General features: G+C 44.5%; 1 protein-coding gene across 1 annotated transcript in view; it reads right to left on the reverse strand.

Moving 5' to 3' along the window:
* Nucleotides 1–23,808, reverse strand: part of SPAG9 (sperm associated antigen 9) — a 2,066,870-nt gene that overhangs the window by 1,290,543 nt on the left and 752,519 nt on the right. Inside the window, exon 15 of the mRNA XM_078654422.1 lies at nucleotides 10,521–10,650. Within this exon, the coding sequence (XP_078510548.1) occupies nucleotides 10,521–10,650 (130 nt within the window). The remainder of the gene's footprint in view (nucleotides 1–10,520; nucleotides 10,651–23,808) is intronic.

Below are 23,808 nucleotides of genomic sequence, written 5' to 3' on the forward strand. Positions count from 1 at the left end.
GGCTTCCCCTTGAGAGGAGTGTTCAAAATGAGGGGTCACTGAGTGATTATGCCCTAACTCGTCCTCAATAACTCAATTCAGGCCACACAAATGAATGTTAAAATCACCCATGACTACGACAGAATAAGAAGTGGATTGATTTGATTTATAATCATCTAAAAAAGAATTCAAAATACACAAATGTTGATTCCTATAGTCAGAATTCCCAGAGTTATAAAAATTAACAAGCAATAGCTTAGAGTGATAAGGAGAACTAACTTCAACAGCCAAGCAGTTTGGGTAGTCTACTTCGAGCCTTTTTTGGGAGGCCTTTAATCTAACAGAAAGTAAGAGAACTAGGTCACCAATAGCTCTACCAGCAGATGCTGGCCGAGCAGGTTGAAAGTGGGAGCTAAAACCATCCAACCAAAAGTTTTCCCCAGTATCCCATGTCTCCTGAAGCGCTATTATATCATAGGGTCTAATAAAATCAAGCCAAATTGAATCATCTTTTTTTTACCTGAGACCGACAATGTTCCAGCTTAAAATAGTGCATTTAGGAAAAATTTCTACACCTCTAGCCGCAGTTCCTAGACTCTGTGTGGACAATTCAGGTGTACACTCCGGCCTCTCTTCCAGTCAATCATTGCCATCCATATGACTCAAGGATGCATATCTATTAGAAAGTGGTATGGGGTCTACATTAACCTCAGACACGTACGATTTTTGATCCAAAGATACTGTCCCCCTAGGTAGATCAGAACGATTTACTGGGCCATTACTCGGGAGAGACATCTTAGGGGATGGACATCGATTTTTTGAGCCTACCACCCTTTTTACTTTATAACCTTGTGATGGGGGATAGAAAAAACCTAGAGGTACTGCCCTAATAACACCCCTCTCTAGCCCAGAAGCATCCCATAACAACCTATCCGCCATATCCCTTCTATTAAAATGTACTATGATGCAATCACCTTGCACTTGTTTAGGTCCACTGCCCACCCAAGCCACCCGTCTGGCCATTATAATATGTGAAGACAACTCAGATTGGCCGCTACAATAATTATCACACCAATGTTTTGTCTTACGTAGCAAAGCCGCCGTTGTTTCACTTTCTAAGTTACAAAGCGGCGGGACCCCTAAGAGAATCACCACCAGAGGGGTAGCTTCTGGTGGAAGATCTATCCTTATGCCATTGTGACTTAAATTATTGTCATCAGAGGCCCCGCTCCTAGTATTCGACATGGACTGGGCCGGCAATAGGGCATTAGCTAAGCTGTGAATGGTATGGTCAGAATTCCCCCCCCCCCCTCTATAACCCCCCCTGGAACTAAACCCCCTATTCCCAGCAAGGTTAGGATTTACCTGTTCTCTTACTGGACATGGCAGTTGTGTTGCGATACATGCCCTACCAGGATTAGACACGCTTATTGGGCAAGAGGTATGAATGGAAATTGGTTTAGGACTAGGAGGGACATGAGATGAAACTAATGCATTACTCAAAAAAGAATCCAACTTCTCACACTTTTTCTTCAGATCTGCCACACAAAGATTCAGAGTGTCTATTATGTCCTTAGCTATGGTGGTCAACATAGATTCAAATTTTGCACTAAAGACATCCTCTATCAAGCTCCACAGTAGTAATTGTGTGGCTTCATCTTCCTTAGTCGTCCCCTTAGGAGGATTTCTTTTTACCGCTTTGTGCCGCAAGCTGGCTTTTCTGGCACCCCCTTTCTCATCCACAAGCACCCCCTTAACAGCCCTCAACGTGCTCTTCCCACCCACAGAGGAGGTCGTAGGAGAGACAACCTTATGCCCATAGTTCTGGCTGTCATTACTAGCTTTAGGATTGTTAATCAGCACAATCAGGTCCCACGCTACCGGAAGTTTGACCTGTTGACCATTGATCTCAGCCATACTCCCCTCATCTGAATTTTGACTAGTTGCCAGGCCCAGTTCATGTTCAGCATTAGCTATCGCAACATTCAGAGCACCCACCACAGAAGTAAAGTATGAGATGATAGATGGTGTCTTTCTTGAAATTTTAGCTTTTAGCCCACTCTGATCTTGGCTTCCCGTGTGTTTGCGCTTACCCATAGCAGGTCGTTAAGGTCGTTAAGGGGGTGGCCCAGCCCTGCCTCCTCCTGGTTCCGACGGGCGTGGACGGGCCCGCCCTTGGCCCGGGATTCGCCTGCGCGCGTCCCGCGCTCCGGGAGCCCAAACCCCCTTTTATGCGCCTCCTGACGCTCTCAGGCGTTCCTGTGGCTTCCCCACCCCTAGGGTCGCTGGGAAATGGAGTCCCCGGTGACGTTGGGACAATGGTGACTACTGGCGTCAGGCAGCCTCTGGTGAGTCCCTGCGGGGTTGGGCAACTGGATGTAGCAGTGTAAAGAAAACAAACATGAGCACTATGCTCGAGTAGTAACATGCTTTTCTTGGGCTGATCGTTCCACTTCAAGCTCTCCATTACCTTATTTCCTAAATAATCAAAGCTCCTCGCCATCTCCTGTGTTTCCTCCCCGGTATGTAGGACTACGTTTTTGGCCACTCCCTTCCCAAACACCATAAACTCGGTTTTGCTAGCATTGAGCTCCAAACTCCTTGACACACAGAAGTCTGTGAATTTGTCAACAAGGAGCTGGAGTCCCATTGGAGTCTAGGGGATGAGAAGGGAGTCGTCAGCAAACAAAAGGATCGGTACCTTGCTGCCGTTCTGTGTAGGTGAATCATTTCTGCAGTCCTTCAGAATGTCAGCCACTTCGTTTATATAGAGTAAAGAGCATAGGAGCAAGGACACACCCCTGGCGCACCCCCGCTGTATAGGAATGTGTTCGGTTAACTCTCCTGCGTGCCCACACCACATCTGAGCAAAGTTATCACTGTGCAGCTTGGACATGAGATGGATCAGGTTCCCAGGAACTCCCGACCTATTTAGGATTTGCCACAGGTTAGAGCGGGGGATGAGATCAAAGGCAGCCCTAAAATTAACAAACACCACATAGAGCTTCTGTTGTTGCAGTAAAATATAATGTGGCGAATCTGGAAACTTGGTCTATGGTGCTCTTCTTAGGGTGAAATCCTGCTTGAACCGCTGACATGATGTTATTTGTGTCTACCCAATGTAACAACTTGTCCAGGATTTGCCTTGCAAAGATCTTCTGGGCATTGACAATTAGGCTAATTGGCCTATAATGAGAGGGCTCACAAGCATTGTCCTTCTTGTATATAGTAACTATCTCTGCCCCTCTCCAGGAATAAGGTATCGCCCCCCACTCCCTCGTGCTATAGCGTGGCAAGTAAATTAAAATAGAATGCCCAAATCTCAGGTTCCGATTTATATAAATCCCCTGGGATCTTATCAGGTCCTGCTGCCTTAGCAGTTTTTAATGCAGAGATGGCATTAGCAGTGTCTTCTTAGCTAAAAGTAATAGCTGAGCCATATGATTCTGAGGTATCACAACAAGACAAATCCATAAATGGTCCTGTGTTACCACATGAACTTGGGGTGGCATCAGTCGGTAACTAATACAAATTAGAAAAATGAGATACCCACTTATCAGCTGATATTTGATGTTGGTAACTCTTTGTGTTTTTATCCGGTTTAGTTTGGGTCACTGTACGCCAGAACAAACTTATTATTTGTTTTAACTGCAAGCAACATGTCCTCCCAGATTCTGTCGTCCCAACCCTTTTTAGCCTGTTTTAACAAGACTTTATAAGTATGCCTGGCTTGGGCTGTCTGACTCCTCTCGCCTCCTAGAACAGCAGTGCTTAGAAAACATTTTTCTTCTTTACAAGAACGATCATACCAGTTAATATTTTCCCCCAGAGCTGGCTTCCTGTGGGCCATGTCTTTATAGAACACCTGTTGCAGCTTCATGGAGTAAATTATGTATATTCAATATTGGGATTTCCAATTCGTTCATCCCTTCATAGTTTTTAAAAGAATTGACATATAGCCCATATATCTAAGCCAGCATAAGTAGGTGCTCCATAACTTTGGGCCAGGAAACATAGCGTCTACAGTTGGATAAAACAGGTTCGGGCACGACTGTGTAGCATGTATTTGCTACCCTAGCTAGTGGATCTCCGACCAGTGACACTACCAAGGGATCATGATTTATTTATTTATTTGTAGAGTGCCAGAATCGACCCCTGAAGGGGTATCTCTGCGCTGTCATATCGCCTACCTACTCACATGTCGGTTAAAAAATGACCATAGTCTCACGTCTAGGATAGCGAAGTCACTGACACTTGCATGATTACCTCTTCTAAAAGTGGGTGTTCGATCAGGATCTGAGGTAGTGCAACCATTACATGCCCTCAGTCCTCTGCCTACTGTTATAGAGCCTAACTTATGTCCTGTTGCTGTAAAGTTATTTCATGGTTTCTCAGTTAGTGCTCTAATACCCCATTGCTCATTGCCCTTTTCTGTTATCTCACTGATATAAGATGACGGCTCATAGGATATATTAAAATCTCCTGCTAATATTATTTTTGGGTTCGGGTGAAGTGAATCTAAAGTTTCTTCAAGAATAGAGGGAGTAGTAAATTCAATATTAGGCGCAGTCGTTCTTATATAAATGTTTAAAAAGACCAAATCCAGTTCAGACTGTAACAAAGCAACAACCCCCATTAGGTCTAAGCATTCTAACTGTAATGGGGTACCTGACTTAACTACATTATTTTTTATGAGGTTCAAGAGACCCCCTGAAACCATCCCGAAATGTTCCGGTGGCTTGGCTTCTACACTATAGATCATAAATCTATCAACAATTTTTTTCCTGTTGCCCAGGTCTCCTGAAACATACAGATGTCCCGCTTACTTACTGACAGTAGCCAATCAGGGTCACCCAATTTAAGTGCAATCCCCGCCAAATTCCAAGATATTAAACTAATATCAGTTTGAGTTTGAATGACCTCAGGATTTGCTTTGTGAAAGACTTAAGCTAGGAACCACAGGTATAGTAGTTTGAGTACCATCCATTCTTGGCCCATCAAGACAAAGTCTGTCAGGGTTCTCTCTAATTCTGCTCGAGCCTAAGGGGTCATCCAGAAGTGTTTCACCGCAGCCTCTTGCCCCATTCCCCTTTGGAATCGCACAATTTATGATTTCCACCCCTGTGTTTCTCCACCTGCCACTAGGGAGATCTAAGACATCACCAACAGGGTTAGCTATCCCACATGCTGACATTGTGCTAGGATTTATTCAAGTATTCCATACATGCTCATTACTCAGTCAATCGACTGCATTCAGATTAGAGACAGGTGCTAAGTGGCTAGCCTGCATAGTTAAATTGCGAGATTGCACCTTCAGGATTTCCAATGTTTGGAGGAGATAGCTTCAGCCTAATCCCAGATGCGTTGTCTCCCAAAAGATGGCACGTGCGGAGTTCGAAATTAATCAGGTTCTCCACTAGCTGTCTGTTGCTCAGGGTGACCTGTATACAATCAAAGGCTACAATATCTGAGGGACACCGCCTGGCTTTCAAAATGTCAGATCTAATCACTGAAAGGCATTTGCACCTTCACCTCAACCAAGAAATTACTTTCTTATTTAGTGCATCAGTGTCTTCATTAGCTCCAGGGTTTAGTTTAGGCACTTTTGACAAGTAAATTACATTTTTTAAATCTCAATTTGACCTGGAGTATTTACAGTTAGAGTTCTTGAGGGGTAATCTCGCTGGGAACAGAAGGCAATTTCTTGTACATTATCTAAGTAGGTGGGAAAGGTTGCATTATCATTGTCTACTCCACCCTTGACCAGATTAACATTAGCGACCTTGCTATTAAATACTACTTGATTTGAGAGTCTTGGGGGTCGCATAAACTGATTTACAATAGGGACCCTTAGAGGTTGGGTGACTTCCGGTGCCTTTTTAGTCATTTGAATAGATCTTAAAGCAGCAGTGGATTTTTGTACCCATTCTGTTCGATTAGAAACTACTGCCGCTTTTGGAGAATGTTGATCAGTATGAGGTGTGGTAAACAGTTAAACTGGTCTTGCTTCTTTGCAACAGCAAAGGGAGCTCATCTTTTGCAGGAAAGAAACTTGATCCACTAATGAGACAACCATGCTGCTAAGATGGTTCAGTTTTAAATTTAATGTTAGTAGAGTTACTGTCTCAACAGATGTCCCGATGCCTTGTTGAGTCCCATTTTCAATTTGACCCGCATGATTCGTCACGGGCTGGGCCTGCGGTAAATGTGAATGTAACCTTCCGGTGCCCTCAGGAGATTGAAGAGGTGCAAATTAATTTTGAAAAGTGATATTGGGAGCAATGATAACTTCCGGGAAAAGCAGACATTTTGAGTTTTTTTGATTTTTGTATTTCTAAATATGACCGGAACCTTTGGCACTTTATCCTTTACCTTCCCCTTGTCAGTATTTAATGGATTTAGTAGAGACTCAAACTCCTCAATTAATAAGTCGATATCCACCAGCTTTTCGGTATCGGTGTTTACGTGCAGGTCAACTATCAGCTTCTTATGTCCTGGTTTCCTAAGTTTTTTTGCATTAATTTCAGCCCTCGGGAGTACACCAGCTTTCCTTTTGCCCATATTGTAAATTAACATTTCCCCCTAGGGACAGCATAACCCACAAAAGAAATACAAATAGAGAGAAAATGCGACTCACTCAGAGATGGTGAAGCCTGGAGGAGGTGTCAGGTTAGTCTCTCACGATTGTTTGGGAAGTCAGTTCCTTGTGAGGGACCAGGTCAATATGCCATTACAGTATCATCACAATCAGGAATCTAAGTAAACATGAGCTGCAGCAGCGCCCCAACTACAGATGTTAGGGACGGGGCCAAGCTCGGCCTCCTCCGGCCAGTGACGGGCCCGCCCTTGGCCCGCGCGCGTCCCATGCTGCGGGAGCCCACTGTGATTTTTTAAAGCGCCTCCTGGAGCTGCTGATGACGTTCGCTGTAACTGGCCGCGATGCAGCCTGGACCTTGCAGTCTCTTTGGCCCTGTCCTGGCTCCAGTAGCAGCAGAAGTAGTGGCAATAAAATGGGCATATGACAGTATGAGAATCTAATAAATGAGCAACAGAAATCTCACACTTATTACTAGGGTGACCAGTACTGTTAATTTAACTCTGGATTGAAAAAAGCTAGGCAACAAAGTGTAACACATGACATGTTTTGTAAAACCGCCTACATTAAACCAGGTAGTTACAAAATATTTTGAGAAGAGAATGTTTAAAACATGAATATGCAAAGCAACATTCATCCAGTGCAAAACAGGTCAGGAAAAGAGTGGGAGGTCAAAAGACTAGGTAAGGCAACTTGGACCTTTCATACTCCAACACATACTATTTACTTTTCACTACCAGCCATGAACATTTAAATTTGCTAAAAGCCATGAGAATAATGTACAATTTGAGGAACATGCTGCTTGCTACTTCTGATTTTCCCAACTTCTATCAATCAATCAATCAGGTTTCTTGTAAAGGGTGACTACTCACCCGTTAGGGTTCTGAGTAGAACTGTGGAAGTCTGACTCGCTGTGCTTGGCTGGTGAGGAAGGAGCGGACCCATTCTATGGGCTTTGTCTTGAATGCCGGCGTCATGGAGAGTTGCACAGAGGGTGTGGTGAGAGACGATGTTGAAGGTGGCCGAGAGGTTCAGGAGGATAAGGGCTGCAGTTTTGCCTCAGTCGAGGAGGGTGCGGATGTCGTCTGTAGTGGAGAGGACAGCAGTCTTGGTGGTGTGGTTTCTCGATTAGGAGAGGTCAAGAATGTGGTTTGTTTAGAGGAACTCGTAGAGTTGGGCATTGTTGGACTTCTTGATGACTTTGGCTAAGAAGGGGAGCAGAGAGATGGGTCTGTAGTTGATGTCCGTAGGGTCAGCAGAAGTATTCTCAGCAAGGGGTTGATCTCTGCATGCTTCCAGTCACCAGGAAGGTGGGGGAGTTGTGGTTCGGGGGCGATGGCAGTCCCAGCTCTGTTGAAGATGTGATGAGGGCAGGAATCCGAGGGGGCTACGGAGTGGATGCTTGTCATGATTGTGAGGGGGTCATAAGTGGTGAGGGTGATTACAGTTTTCCAGGGTCTGCTCATGCCTGGAGCCATTGGGTGCAGTGGTTACAGGTGGGATGGGTGGGATTTGGATTGCAAAGCTATGTTAGATCGTCTTGAGCTTTTGGTGGAGAAAAGTAGCGAGGTTGTCGCAGTGGTCTTGAGAGGGGTAGAATATTTGCTGTCTCCACGCGGGGTTTGACAAATTCTTTCACAATGGTGAAGATTTCTTTGCTGTTGTGTGCATTTAAGTTGATGGGTTCCTGTGTGGCTGTTTTCTTTGCTGTTCTGATGAGGTGGTGGTGTGCGGTGACAGCAGGTTTTTAGGCAGCTTGGTCTGCAGAGATTGCTGCTCCTCTATCTTTTCTTGAGCCATCTGCAGGTGCGCTCTTGGAGGGCGGGAGACAACCAGCTGGATTTCTTGCAGGGCTGCTTGCCTGAAGGTTTCCTGAGGGGAGCCAGTGTGTTGGCGCTGTTGGAGATCCAAAGGTGAAAGTAGCGTACTTAGGTGTTGGCGTTCGTGGATTTTGGTGGTGGGGTTCAGCTGAGGGAGGTGGTGAGCTGGCCTTCGGTGACCTTATTCCAACTTCTGCAAGAGCAGCAGTGGGCATGGTGGTGTATGGTGGGTTTGGTGATGGCAAAGTGGACGCAGTGGTGGCTAGTCCAATGTAGCTCGTAGGTGTGGCTGACGCAGACGTTGGTGTTTGAGGAGAAGATGGGGGTCGAGCGTGTGTCCTGCAGAGTGGGTCGGAGAGGTGACCAGTTGTTTGAGTCCGATGGTGGCAAGGTTCTCCAGTAGGGATGCGGTGTAGTGGTCGACAAGGTTGTCCTGGTGGAAACTGAGGTCGCCGAGGAGGATGTAGTCCATTGAGGTGAGTGTGGTGGCTTCGCTGAAGAGGGGGGCAGGGTCCGGAAGGACAGTAGATGAAGGTGTAGCGGAGGGTGGTATTTGGGTTGGTCTGGATCTGGAAGTGGAGGTGTTCCATGTTGGTTGAGTGGTAGTCTGAGCTGGTTGTCAGGCGAAGGGTGTTTTTGAGAAACAATGGCGAAGCCTCCTCCCAGCTAATTGGTGCGATCCTTGTGGATCATTTTGTAGCCATCAGGGATGGTGGTTGCGGAGTCTGGGGATGAGGTGGGGTTCATCCATGTTTCCATGAAGAAGGCAACTTCGGGGAAAATGGAGTCGAGCAGTCCCTATATCTCCATAGCATGACTTTTGAGAGAGAGGGTGTTGAGTAGGATGCAGCTGAGGTGGTCGGGTCTGTTCTTGAGGGTTGTGCGGTCGGTGGGTCTGGTGTGGGAAGGCTGGCGAACGTGCAGTTGTGGCAGCTGAACAGACCTGGGGTGTCCGTCGGTTATGCGAGGTGGCAATTGTTGGAACGTCCGGGTTGAGTGCGTGGAGGGTGCTTGCGTAGCAGCGGTGAAGGCTGCGGGGACCTGGGTCCCTGTTGCTGGGAGCGGATGGGCTCAGACAGGCTTGCCTTTGGCGCGTCCGCACTGCGGACGCCGTTAAGTAGTGTTGGGGAGGCAGGAGGGCTGGTCAGCTGGGAGGTAGGATAACAGCACTTGAAAGGGGGTGGGGCGACAGGGAGCAAGCAGAGGCAAGGATGGTAAGGGGGGTACACAGAGGAGGGGATAGGGAGCGAACTGGAGTGAAAGTAAAGGACAGATGTAAACAGTAACAACAAGAGGCAGAACTTAGAAATACAGAAAAGGCAATCTAATTAAAGAAAAGAAGCAATAGAATAAAAAGAAAAGAATACAAACAACCACAAACAGAACAGGGGCTCACTACTGGCCAACTTGGGATGGGGCGCAGGCCTGTGGGTGGAGGAGGGCCTCAAACTACGAGCCTAAGACTCAGGAGGGGAAGACCACTACCAGGTGGAGCTGGGCAGTGGGGGGAGCAACGCACGCTAATAAGGTCAGTGAGGCTGCTCCCTCACCGTGCAGCAGTCGCCATTAACTACTGTTGGGGAGGCGGGAGGGCTGGTCAGCTGAGAGGCGGGTAAACAGCGTTTGGAAGGGGGCTGGCTGCTGGGAGCAAGCAGCAGTGAGGGCTGGAAGGTGGGGCACGGAGGACGGGAAAGGGAGAGGCCTGGAGTGAAAGTAAAGGACAGAAGTAAACAATGAAAACAAGAGGCAGAACAGCGAAATACAGAAAAGGCTATAACATAATAGAAAAGAAACAAGAGCAATAGAATAAAAAGAAAAGAAAGGAAACAACAGCAGACAGAACAAGAGCTCACCACTGGGCCACCTGCAATAAGGCGCAGGTGGGAGTCTGCGACTGGAGGAGGGCCTAAAACTACGAACCTAGAGCTCAGGAGAGTAGACCACTACCAGATGGAGCTATGCAGTGGGGGGAGCAACGCACGCTATGACAAGGTCAGTGAGGTCGCTTTTATCCCCTACTGAAAAGAGGAGCTTCTCTTTTACCAATGCTCAGATTCCTTTCTACTTAACGTTTTGTTCTCTGACTCTACATTTTAGAAGCACTGTGATTAGACATAATATCATACCTGTTTGTATTTCTGAGGCAAACTCCAGCCAAAAGCTTGGACTCGTCCATCTTCTTTCTGTACATGAGCTTTTACCTGGCGGTACTGCTCTCTCTTCTGTTCTCTTCTTAATGCTATATTAGCTTCAGAGCTAAAATAAACACATTTGCTCATGAAAATCTCACTCAGCAAAGGAAATTCTTTGTTACAAAATACTTTTCCGTCATCTTTGTAAATATGACAAACTTGTATCTGTATGTTGTATTATATTCCTTAACAAAAGTCCTTTCCAAAGTATTCACAGGGGGTATACGATACGCAAAAAAGAAATCTAAGACAATGTCACACTCTACTTCTTAAAAACTGTTTTTGCTTACCAAAGAATTGCAATATATGAAGCCTTTCACATCATAGCTCAGACACTATTTCTGAAAGATAGGTGAATGTCTTAAATAGTGGGTTCTATTGTTTGTATTCCTTTTACTTTGTCCTCATGTCCACTACCACTGGCGCCAGGAGATTATTTAGAAAGCCTCTTGCACACATCAGTAGTATATTATATAGACCAACAATATTTCAGCCTCAACTGCTTAGTAATTAGTCCAGGAATATTAAGCTGAGAAAAAGATATACTTCAGCAGTCCCACCAGACCATTATTTATATGCTCCACATGCGTTTCAAGTAGCAAATGCAAATAGGCACTAACAGTGGCATATTAAACAGTATCTCCAACCTAACCTAGGCACATTTTAATATGCAGCTAGCACATTTAGCGTATTTGACCAGCTATGCTACCACACTGAGCTGCACCAGTGGAACAATGAAAACCTTGATTATTTCAGCACTACAAGAGGCACTTTAGGGTCATCTATTAGTGCGGCCTGTCATCAAATAATGTGCGAGAGGCGGCATTCAATTCAAAGTCACATTTTGCAGCCGTTTTAAAGTAGGCACAATGAAGTATGACATGAATGGGTAGTTACGGTTGTAGCAGAGCTATTTATTTGCCTTACTCACTAATTAAGTAGCCCTGACATATCTGTTCTGAACTGAATCCTTGACATACATGAAAAGCAGTCTTGGCAAATTGAACTACACTAGAAGATTACTATACTTTAAGCAGGAGAGTAGGCATGTTAAGCATCCTTTAGTAGCAAACCTGCTAATCTAGGGCCTCCACCCACAAAACCACAGGACAAATTAGACTAGAAGAATTGGGATACTTCACAAAAAGGCAAGAGTCATAAGTCACTACAGTAACAGTTTACGCATCCTAAGAAGACAGGAGACCTGCTGTCATTCCTGCATAGGCACAACCAAAGGAAATGGTGATTAACTGATATACCATGTCCTACAACAGGGAAAGGTTCAGTGTATGCCTCTCAAAAGGGAATGCACACACACTAAGACTTGTAAAAGGACCAAATGCAAAAATCCCCCCCTAAGAAATGGGTATTTCGCCGTACGCCACTCCTTCAGTTACTAAACGCCCAGCAGTATTGCTGTAAGTCTTTCTGCTATGTTAGCTGGATTACAGCATACTCTTAATGAAGAGCTAATTAAGAGAGCATTCTAACAGGGAAGAGAAAATTAAAAAGTACTGGAATCACCATAAAAGTTATCTTTTCATGCTCGTTCTTGAACTCCCCCCTATTCCAAATATTTGGCATTACAAAGTCCTAATCATTGGGATCTTCAATCCAAAGTTCCATATTTGCTGTGAAGAGGAGGCTAATAAATTCATATCAGTATTCAAGCAACCTGGATGCAGAGAACATGCTGGCCAAAGGGGGACTCCAATTGCCTCCTCGAAATTTTTCATCAATGGGAAAATGCCACCTTGAAAGTCACAATTGAGGAATAAGGAAGTCTCAAATAAGGTTCAGATCTCTTAATGTTGTCTTGTGTCGCTAAGCATGATACTACCATATTTGGTCGAAGACAGTTCTTTCCAAGAAAACTGTAAGAGTGTTCGAAACATCCATGTTGTGTAGCCTTCCCTCAGCTGAGTCAATATGAAGTCTTAGTTGAATAATAGAAGAACTATGTTCTGTTTAAAACAAATCATGAAAAAAATTGGGACTGATTTGAAAGCTACTTTGTACTTTTGTAAACATGAATAAGAATCGAAGGATGTTCAAGTGAGAAACTGTTTTTCCGTGATGGGGGTGTTAAATTGACATTGTGCCACATATTTGATATCTTCGGCACTTAAGAGACCAAGATGAAATCCCACTAAAGATCGGTATCTCTGTTTGAAGATGTACACATAAAAGGTAATGGGTAAGTACTATTTAATGCCTCATTGTTCAAGAAGAAAAGATCTCCAAGCCTATCAAAATACGTAGCAACTGCTGAGAAATGAAGTTAGCAGACATCACCGAGGACTGCTAGACCTGCTAGAAGTGTTATGAAAGACAAAACATCACCAAATAGTTAGGCAATGCTCAAAAGCAAAGTGCCAATAGCAAAGTTCTGAGACCTAGTACAGCCTTTTCTGCCAGAGCATATTAATAAAAATGTATGTGTCAAACATGCCAGGCTGTGTGTATGTTAAGTTTTCAAGAGTGTGGGGCTTAAGCTGTGCAATAACCAGAGAAGGTGGCCAATTGTCCCTTCCACTAAGAAGTAGTTGGAGAGCAAAACAATTCAGCCAGAATACACTTTCCAAACTACTGGAATTGTTTAATGTGTGGAAAGACCTGTAAATCAGAGGGAAGGGAAGAACTGCACGGAGTAATCTTCCTGCCATTTACACCACAAATGACTATTAGTTAAACCCTCACCAATGTCTCCTATTGTGATTGTTAAGGCCAAAAATGTTAATCTTAGCAAAGCCAAATCAGCCATCTGTCCTTTCAAGGTTGGTGAAAGGAGTACATATACAGTACGGCACTGTGTAGTGTTACGTCCAAAACATGATCAGATTCTTATTGTAATCCAGACGAACCTTCCTTAAAGGAATCACTCTCTCACATTAGAAAAGAATTAGCAAATTGAGTGCTTTTCTGATCCATGTACAGAAATCAGTACTTGCTTATGTTTCAACAGAGTAGATTAATTAATGTGGCATTTTAGATGCACTGCACACTACTCCATGATTGCAAATATTGATGTTCCTGTCTAACTAAAAGTCCATAGGAGAAATGCTTTTCCGAACCTCCCAGTATGATGGCTTAATTGGCAGTCGACCCAGGGACATAGATTCCAGCATATTTTTTCAATTACGAATAATTTCAGTCCAAAAAGCACTGTTTTAACTTCAAATGATCTATGAGGATTTTCATCTTTCTGATCGGACCTCAGTCAATGGTTGTTCAACTGCTAGCTGTGAGCCTTCAGGTGTCAGTTTCAGTATCCTGGGTGATTGGTTCCTGAAACGTGTGGCCTGTAATTTGTCTGATGAAGCTACCATAAGGCACAGTCTACAATTATTCAAGCTATAAGAATTTACTACTACTTGTGCTCTTGGGGTTGGTACTAGAAAATGGACAGATGAAGGTGCATAATTCTTTTACAGATATTAACAATCAACTGAATGCATAAAACTACAAGGCCTTGTCAGAGGTCACAAAATGAAGTGGTACATTGTTTCAACAATACCACTTTCTCAAGCGGAAGATCAGGTATTTTAGAGACGTGTCCAGAGGGGCACCTAAAACATTGTTAGTCTTTGGTAGGGAACTACATCAAATGTCTTGAGGTTTATCTAGAAGCTTAAATTGTGAATGGTAATATACACAATGTGGGGTTTGACAGCTTTCCTTAGAAACTGTGCTCATATTAAGCAACCATTGCTGCACAGCTATAGGTAAACTTCCAGCACTCTAAAAGGAGGCACTATGAACAGAACAACTTTGCACACAACACTGAGGTGAAACGGAAGGCTTCTTTACTAGTAGTACTGGGTATCTACAGCAAACCAAAGGCATTGCAGAAGCTGTATTTTGATGGAGAAAGGGTTGTCGGCATATTGGAATTCTAATGACTTAAGATTGTAACTTGGTGTAATGGCGGCGTTCCCATGTAGAACTAGTTCACATGGATAAACTATTTTGGGTCATATAGGTTTATGATACATATGATGCCCCATTTATTTTGGGGACAATGAAGTAACCTGGGGAAACCCTGCACCTTTTCCAGTAAATGATCTGTAGCAAATCCAATAGCTCTTAGAAGTAAAAGCTCCCAAACCTTCTGCAGCTCAAGACAATAATTTCTGAAATTTAGGACAGGAGGCGGGGGAACTGGAGGGAAGAACAAAGAAAGACCTTCTTGCACGCTCAGTATTCAATGGCCCTGAGTATTAGAGGAAATCTAAGTTTGTATGGCGTAAAGTCGATTTGCCCTAGGTTTTAATGCTCCTTGATCAGCTTTGAGGTTAGAAACACACTTTTTAAAGACATTAAAAAAACTTCATTTACTTGAAGCTGTGGAGGGGGAAGACGAGTGCTTGGGGATGGAAACTGTATTTTCAGAAAAAAAAAACTTTGCCTGAGGAGATTGTTTAATTTTAGAAGTTTGTCAGAACTTACATGCTCCTTTGGCCTGTGAAGGTTTGTAAATCAAGATTATCAATCCAAGGATTTAGCAGTGTATGCACCTGCTTTTCCTTTTCAAGGACCTCATTAGGAGATGTTGCAAAGTTTTGCTGCCAAAAAGCAAATCCACAACCATGTCCTGAGACATGCATGCCTGCTCACAGACTGAGCCTTACATAACTAATGCAACCTTTGTGATAGCACAGTTTGAAAGACTGTGACAGAAGAGAACTACAGTAAAGTTTATTTGCATTGGGGACCCAAAAACATTCTATTACATTTCTTCCCTTCAGCGTAAGAGAGACCTGTTTACCTTTGCCCAGCGGTGTTTTCAAGACCGAGTTGGGATCTGTTTTGTAAATCACTACAGAGAGATATTTTATTAACTACAATATGTACCTACATCAATAGGTCTGAATGCAGTCTTATTCCTATAGAAATTGATTGCTTATTAAAAAAAAAGGTTTGGAGGAATCTGAAGGAATGAACCTGGACAACAGTCTATGTGTCCAGGTTCATTCCTTCAGTCCAGTCCAGTCTATAGTGTTTATCATTCCAGCTTCAAAACTGCATCCACCAAGGATTTTTTAAGGTGGAGTTTTACGTAGGAGCAGACGGTCCTTGTTGGCTGAGGAGGTCGAGGAGTATATGTCTGAGGTGAAGGAATATGTTCAGATATATTGTAGTTCATATGAATGAGCTTCAATCTTGTGTTCAGGTATAAGGCAAGAACACAGCAGAACAATGCTGTTAAATGTCTAGTCTTTCAAAGATAATTTTCAGCAGGAATTGATGTTCAATGGTGTTGAACAGAGGCAGAAATGTCAAGGAAGATGAAACTGCAATGGTCACTGGGTGCCATCAACTTCCTGGATGGTTTCGATCTGTGAGCTGCATTAGTTTAGAAACCAGATTGTCAGTTCGAAAGAAGGGTAATGGCCTTTATTTTCTTATGGAGCTTAGTGGCAGCTGGCTTATCAATGATTTTTCCTAGGTATCGAAGAGGAGTGATGGTAATTGTCAAGATTGTGGAGGTCCAGGTTGACCTATATCAGCAGTGGGAATGTTCAGGGAGTCAGAGTATATTTTCAGTGTGGGAGGCACAGACAAGATACTGCTTTTTGAAGGATGTGGTCTCGGGTAGGCATGGATAAGGCGGTATAGTACAGAATGGTGACTGATGCATGTTTGAAAACTCATGTGTAGTGCAATGTTTGCAGTTTTAGCAAATCTAGGAATATATACTTCATGGGATTCTTGTTGTCCTCTCCAGGGATGCTGCAGTTACCAAGACAGACGTTGACCGACTTCCTTATGGATGTCTAGTGATGAGGTTGGAGATCGGGTTCCTGAAGGGAAGGAAACAGTAGTGCTGAAAAAGTAAGGTTGAAAGGATATGACATTTCAGGAGAGCAGTTAAGGCCTGGCTCTTCCCTGAATTTTTCTAATTTCGGCTGGTAATCTGTGGATCTAGCGCTGGAATGCCCCGTCGCTGGGGCAGTCATGCACTATACAATTCCAATAACGTAACATAAGGATGTTGTTGGAGTTCAAAAAAATTTGCGAGAACAACAAGTTCCTTTCTGTAACACACTTTCTGGTACAGACTTTATCGAGCCTCAAATTCCTTAACTTTCAAATATTCCCCAGGTGTCAGACTGCATCCAGAACCTGCTCAGAAATACCTCTGCGTGCCAGTAGGTGCTCTACATTAATGTTGTTGCACTCCGGAAATGACGTGTGAAGCCTCTATGGGTACCTTTCCCACGCATTACTGTCAGTTGACTTCTAGACTGTCTGCGCCCTCAGACGCAGGGACCTAAAAGCACATTGGTGTGAGCAGTGTGCAAATTATTAGGCTTGAGATCTTTTTAAAGGAATAGATTTAATTCCCAAAATTGGTTGAAGAATCAGCTGTTAATTAGAGTCTCTACCAAAAAGAGCGTTACAAAAGGTACGTAACTTGTTCTTCTAATAGAGATTTCTTACTGCAGATGTCTCACCTTTTGAATAGATACAAAAGGAGTACGTATTTTAAGGTGGGTCTGGGAATGGACTCAAACCAGCAAGCCCTGCAGGACTAAGCGGGCAAAATGCCCTTCTCAGCAGACCTGACTTTCTGGACAATAATGCTTTGTGAACCTAAGAAGGGACGCACAGCTGGCCGTCTGGTAAATGTCAGAGGAAGGGACTCCTCATGCTAGCGCTGTGGTAGCAGCTTTGGCCCTAATAGCATGAGAATGCAGTCCTTCTGGAGGTTGCTTTTTAACCAATGTGCAGCAGTTGTTTTGCGTGGCCTTGAATTGTTATGCTTCAAAGAACCTCACAAAGGTGTTCTATGGTATGATCTATGTGAAAGCTTAGCTCTCACTTGGGCTCTAAGCGATGAAGTCTCTCCTCCTCCTTAGAGGGGTTAGGCGGAGCACAGAACTCCGGCAGAATGATGGTTTGACAAATGTGGAATGGCTTCACAACTTTTGGTAGGAAGGATGCTTATGTCCGCAGAACCAGAAACCCTTGCAGCCTTCAATGAAGGACTGGCCACACGGTGTAATTTGATCAACTCAATTGAAACTTGTCGTTTTTGTTTACAACCAGCAAGCGGAGGCAAAATCACAATTTGAGTACTCTAGATGGCAAGGACAGGCCCCAGTGCACAATACGATGGGCCAATTTCTTTTTTATCTGAAATATTCTTAAAGACTAGATACCCAACTTCAGGAATCTAGACAGAAACCGCTGACTGTACCTTCACTTTGTAAGTGACAGATTGTGTAGAACTTACATTCAGGTGTTCATCTCGGAATTCCTGTAATTCCTGTAAGACGGTAAAACTTTTATTGCTGTCAAAGGATGCATCCTCTGCCACTCCATCAGAGTTATCAAGATCTGGAACATACATTGGAACCCCAAAAAATATTTTATAAGGAGTCCGACCACCCAACACTTGTCTAGGCAGATTATTTAAAGCTCCCAGTGCACCAATCAGTTAATGGATCCAACTACAACTTGAACCTAATACTCTAGCTGTTGAGGACTGCTTTAAGTCATGGTTATTCTGTTCCACTATCGAATTTCCCTAGGGTGATAGGGCGCTGAGTAATGCACAGCAATATCCAGGGTGCCCAAAGTGTCCCGGTATGCCCTAGAGGCGAAAGCCTATCCCTTTCGAGTGGAATGCATCCACTGTATAAATACTGATAAAGGTTGCAAATCTTTAATAACAGTTTGAGCGTTACCCGATCTATGTGGCCACACCGACAGAAATTGAGAAAAAGAATCAACAGGCACCAAGATACATTTGGAGGCACCATCCGTATCGAGTGGTCAGCAATGATCTAAATAGACACAATGCAATGGCTTATTTGAAACCAAAAGTGTGGTCTGCGGTGGGTGAGCAATGGGAACCTTTAATTTGTTTATAAATGTCACAACAAAGCACAAACGTCCTGGTCTGCTGATTAAGACCTTGCCCCCAGTAATGTTTCTGTGATTAAGAAACTGTAGCCACAACACCGGCATATGCAGGCGCCAATCCTTCATGAGAAGATATTATTAACACTAACCTGTGGTCCCGGTTTAGTATCACTCAATCACCCTTCCCAGGAATGCAAGCATAGGGAACATTTTGAGGACTCAATAGATAGAAGAATTTTAGCTGAATAGCCATTAGGTAAGGGCTCGACACTAGCTGAAGCTGTGACCGCAGCCATTACGTCATTATCTATCCTCATATGTGAATAAGTAATAGCAGTCACATACACAGTCTGAAATGCCGCATTGGCAGCTTCCTCAGCCAACAAATTACCTGGAACATGTAAACCAACATGTTGATGGCTCAATGTATGAATCACATGAGCCCACCCACCACCTTTCTCCAAAGAAGCTTATGCTTATTAGAATTACCTTTAGAATCTTTAAATTTATTCTAGTGTCAAAAAGGTACATTATCATTAAAGTCATGGTCGCAGTAATAGGAATCACACACTACAGGTGTGGGGAATTTTGAATCTGAATTCTGTGAAGCCAGAACCAAAGCTTTCAATTCAGCCAGTCGAGTGGTGAAGCCACTTAAGGTTTCTGCATATGTTTTTGTGCCTGAAATATACCATCTTTCATGACAGGTTTAAACACAGCACCTGCAGCGGAGTACTTGTACTTAGTAACAATCACAGCCTGGGCTGAATCATCAATATAGATTATGAAAGCATACTGATCTAGAGGCAAGATTTTACTAGACATGGGGTATTTCTGTTCATACTGGAGATATTCCTGTGTTCTCAAAGTAGGGTAAAAAGGTAATCTACTTCAGTAGCTGTCCATGAAGTGGCCCACTGGATCCATCTCAGATGCAAGAATTTTGTGTTTGGGAGACTGGCGTTGGTGATGGCCTCTCAGGCCGGAACAGGAGATACTACAGTTATACATCTACCTTGAGCGAAAGGATCTTCCTTTAATACAGCTATTCGAACTGCAGTCAAAAACAATTCCGTTGATGCTAAATAATCCGCATTGGAATATAAATGCGATCTATAAGCAATCTGCAATACTTCTCCTTCAATAAATAAAGCATATATGCAACCATTGGGACCCGCAATTATGCGGATATCTAAATTAGTAGAGTTAACACAGGTATCTAAGTGTTTGTATTCAAGTATATCTGCCTGTAAATTCTGGAGTAGTACGTTCAGTAGTTCAATATTTTTTTAGAAAAATCCGGATGAATTTGATCGTACAGTGGACTAACCAGTTGTGCAAAATCTGGTATGTATATTCTGCTAAAATTTAGAAATCCTAAAAGCGATTGAAGCTTTTTTTAAGGTACTTAGTGGCTGTAATGAAGCACATTTCTCTAAGACATGTGATGCTAGACCTTTGGCTTCCATTGATCTTTTATAACCTAGGATTAGGACACGCAGACAATATTTTATGGTTTAAATCTTTTTATTTGATGTAGAACAAACATAAATCCAAGACCCCCAGCTCCTGCACAGTAAGGCGAAAGAAAACAACAAGTGTCTAGTACAGTGTTGCCGTCGGCAAAAAGCATGGAGCTGGTCGACCAGTGAGGCGCTAAGAAATCATTTTACAAGAACTAACCCCCACATCCCTCCCCCACTCACTCCCACCCGTCCCCTCCCTAACCCACCCACCCCTCGTCCACCTGAAATTAAAGGGGAAATGAGAACACAGGGGAGAATAAGGCAATGGTCAGCGGTGAGATCTGCGGGTCTTCCCAGGCGCGGCATGGGGATTGGAATATCGGAGTGGCGAAGCAATCGCAAGTAACGGGGGCATGTCAGTTCCCTGAATTTCCGTGTTAGTAACGTCAGGAATGGGCGCCGTAACTCAGTAAATTCCGACCCCCTAACAGCTAGCGTTAACGTGAGTTTCTTCATGCCCTACACCATCCAGTCTCTGAAGCCATCCCGTATGTAGGGGAAGTTGGGCAGATTTCCAGTGGACCAAGATGTTTTGTATGGCTGCCCCGAGGGCAATCGAAATCATCCTACCTTTGCGGGATATAAGTGGGTACGTCAGAGCGCTTGGTAGGCCAAGCAGAATGTAGGAAGGGAACCGTGGGAGCTGTGTTTCAAAGTGTAGGTCTGCCTTATCCAATACCTGAGTCCAGTAGGGCCGCAGGTGGCAACAATCCCAGAGAACATGCACCAGGTTGCCCACCTCCCATAGGCTCTCCAGCAAAGGTCGCTCCGGCGTGGGTCAAACTGGTGCAGGCGCTCGGGCGTGTAATACCAATAGGTAACGACTTTCGTTAATGTTTCCGTGAGACCTGCGTGATAAGCTGAGTGGCGCGCCCTATAATATATGTGCTCCTACTCCTTGTTTGTCAGGGGCCTCCCTAGATCTCTCTCCCATCGCACTCGGCCTGCGTTGTGTGTATGTGGTGTTAGCGAGCAGCTGTTTATACAAATCCAAAATGATTTTCTTGTCGGAGGTACGAGTAACCAACCATTTTTCGTAGGGGGTCAGTAAACGCTGTGCCTGAGGTTTGACCGAAGGGTGTAGAGCCCAGTGGCGTAATTGCAAGTACTCCAGGCGACCCTTTTCCGGAATGTCATAATATTCTTTAATCTGTGGAAAGGGGATGATGCCATTTAAATCAAAAAGGTGCCCTAGAGACCGGCAGGGGAGGAGCGCCATACTTGAAATGCGCGAGCGTCCATGCCCGGGTGAAAATCTGGATTATCGCATAGTGGGGTCATCGGAGAAGGAAAGGTGGTCAGCTGTGCTGAGACCGCGAAACTGTCCCAGGCCTCCAAATAGCCTGTGCTTCTCTGACTCCAGCCGTTACCATTCTACTAGACACCGTAGTTGAGCTGCATGAAAGCAGGCTTGAAGGTCTGGTACCCCCACTCCGCCCTTCTCGGGCGGCAAGACCGCAATCTGATGTCCAAACCGAGGTTTGCGACCATTCCAGATAAAGCGCGAGAGCTCCGCTTGGGTCTGTTGGATCACACCCATCGGCGGTTTGAGAGGGAGGCTTTGGAAGAGGTATAGGATCTGTGGTAGGATCGTCATTTTAGTGGCCACAATCCTACCCAACCAGGACAAAGTGCAATGTTTCCAGCGCCTGAGCTCTGTACGTATACATGTGCGGAGGAGGCAGTAGTTTGTGTCCGCAATTGCTCGGAGGTTCGGCGCCAGGTGAATACCCAGATAAGGGATTGTCGCGTCCGCCCAGTGCACTGGGAATTCCTCTTTTAAAAAGGCCAGCGTCGATGGCGAAAGGGAAAGGTCCAGCGCCATGGATTTATCCACATTGATTTTAAATCCCGAGCTTCCCGCAAACTAGTCTTGTTCAGCTAAAAGGGCACGGAGAGCTGTGGTCGGTTCCGATAGGGAGAGGAGAATGTCGTCGCCTCCAAACTTAATCCCTGTGATAAGAGGATGCTTCCGAATTTTAAGAGCGAGGGTCACCATATATAGAGCGAAAAGAAGAGGCGACAGGGGACATCCCTGCCGCGTCCCCCTACCAATGGGAAAGCGGGAGGACGTGTAGCCATTGACGCGAACCGTCGCCATGGGTAGGCGATAACAATTCAGGATCCGGGTCCTGAATTTCTCCCCGAACCCTGCGGCAAGCAAAACCATTTCTAAATAGGGCCAGTGCACCCTGTCAAAGGCTTTCTCGGCATCGATAGCCAGAAGCATATATTCACCATGCGTGCGGGACGCCCGTTCTATCAGATGGAGGACACGTTTAGTATTGTTGCTGGTTTGCCGCTGTGAAATGAATCCCGCTTGATTGGGCTCGACAAGTTGATCCATGTATGGTGCCAGGCGGGCTGCTAAAATGCTAGTGTATAGTTTAAGGTCAATATTCAACTGTGAAATAGGTCTGTACGCTCCACAGGTCGTCGTGTCCTTCCCTGGCTTGGGAATAACAACGATCGCCGCCTCCAGCATTTCCCCCGGGATAGTGCCCGTGTGCTCAAAAGTGTTGTAAAGTGTGGTTAAAATAGGAGCTAATTGAGAACAGAACGATTTATAAAAAGCGGCCGTGTAGCCGTCAGGGCCAGGCGACTTACCCAACTTGAGACGGGAGATTGCTGAAATAACCTCCTCCGTTTGTATGGGTCTATCGAGGAAAGTGGCCTGTGCCTCAGAAAGGGCGGGCATTCCGGCTGCAGCGATATAGTCTGCACTATGGCGAGCGTCTAAGCTGTCCCCAGCGTACAGATCGGCATAGAAGTCCCTGAACACTTCCGCAATGGCAGCATAATCTATGACAGTACGGCCTCCAGGCTCATGGATGCCCTGCACCCTCTGGCGTTGGCGTTGTTCCCGTAATTTGTTAACGTAGACCGGGTAGGGATATAAATTCTCACTCCTACCTTGAATATGTCCAATAACATATAAAGTAAGGTCTGGATGTACTTTTTTCACTTAAAAACAATGCATCACACAGGACCAAATCATTCACCAACAGAAAAGTAGTGAAGAATAGAGAGAGTACCTCACGGTAGAACAACCCGAGGGGGTTCCCGGTCAATAATTCCCGGTTTACCCACTTCTCATCATCGGCACCTCTCTCTATTTGTGAAAAAACAAACGTGCACTTGACAGAAAGATAGTGCAGACTTGAGAATAGTGAGAAAATATAACAAACAGACACAAATAGTGATTCAACAAAGAAAAGTGTCCACATACACGTCACGAAAACCCCAACAAACCACACCATAAACAAATAAGGTGAGTGGTGGTGCTTTGCTTGCTAGTACCGTTTTATTCTGATGCAGCAAAGCACTACCAAGTAAAATTGGTTATTTGTATACCAACACAGATTATCTCCTCAAGCCGACATGTTTCATCGCTCCTTCTTGTGGCGATTTCATCAGGGCAACTGAGGGGTTCGTTATTCTCAAGCTTTTCACTTTAAAAATGGACCTGTGTGAAACAAAAACATGCTCAAGGCGTGCTACCAATTCCTTATCCAAGGAATACTACTGATGCAGCAAGTCTCGACACACATTTTCAGACTATTTTACCTGGAGTGCGCTATGTCAGCACATACCAGCGTCACTCCTCAGGACACCGTGCCAATTGTCCACGTGTCCGTGACCGTGACCTGGACAATTCACAGTCACCTATGTAAGTTAAAAAGAAACAAAAGCAACATTTACAGCGTCCCCACAGATGTGTACATACAGATCATGTCTATCACCAACCAGGCATTTACGCCCTGTAATCTGAACACCAACCTATTCCGTTTCTATGGCTATGTCAATGCTGTATTGCGGTAAGG

Source organism: Lissotriton helveticus, chromosome 7, assembly GCF_964261635.1.
Source record: "Lissotriton helveticus chromosome 7, aLisHel1.1, whole genome shotgun sequence".
Taxonomy (NCBI): Eukaryota; Metazoa; Chordata; class Amphibia; order Caudata; family Salamandridae; genus Lissotriton; species Lissotriton helveticus.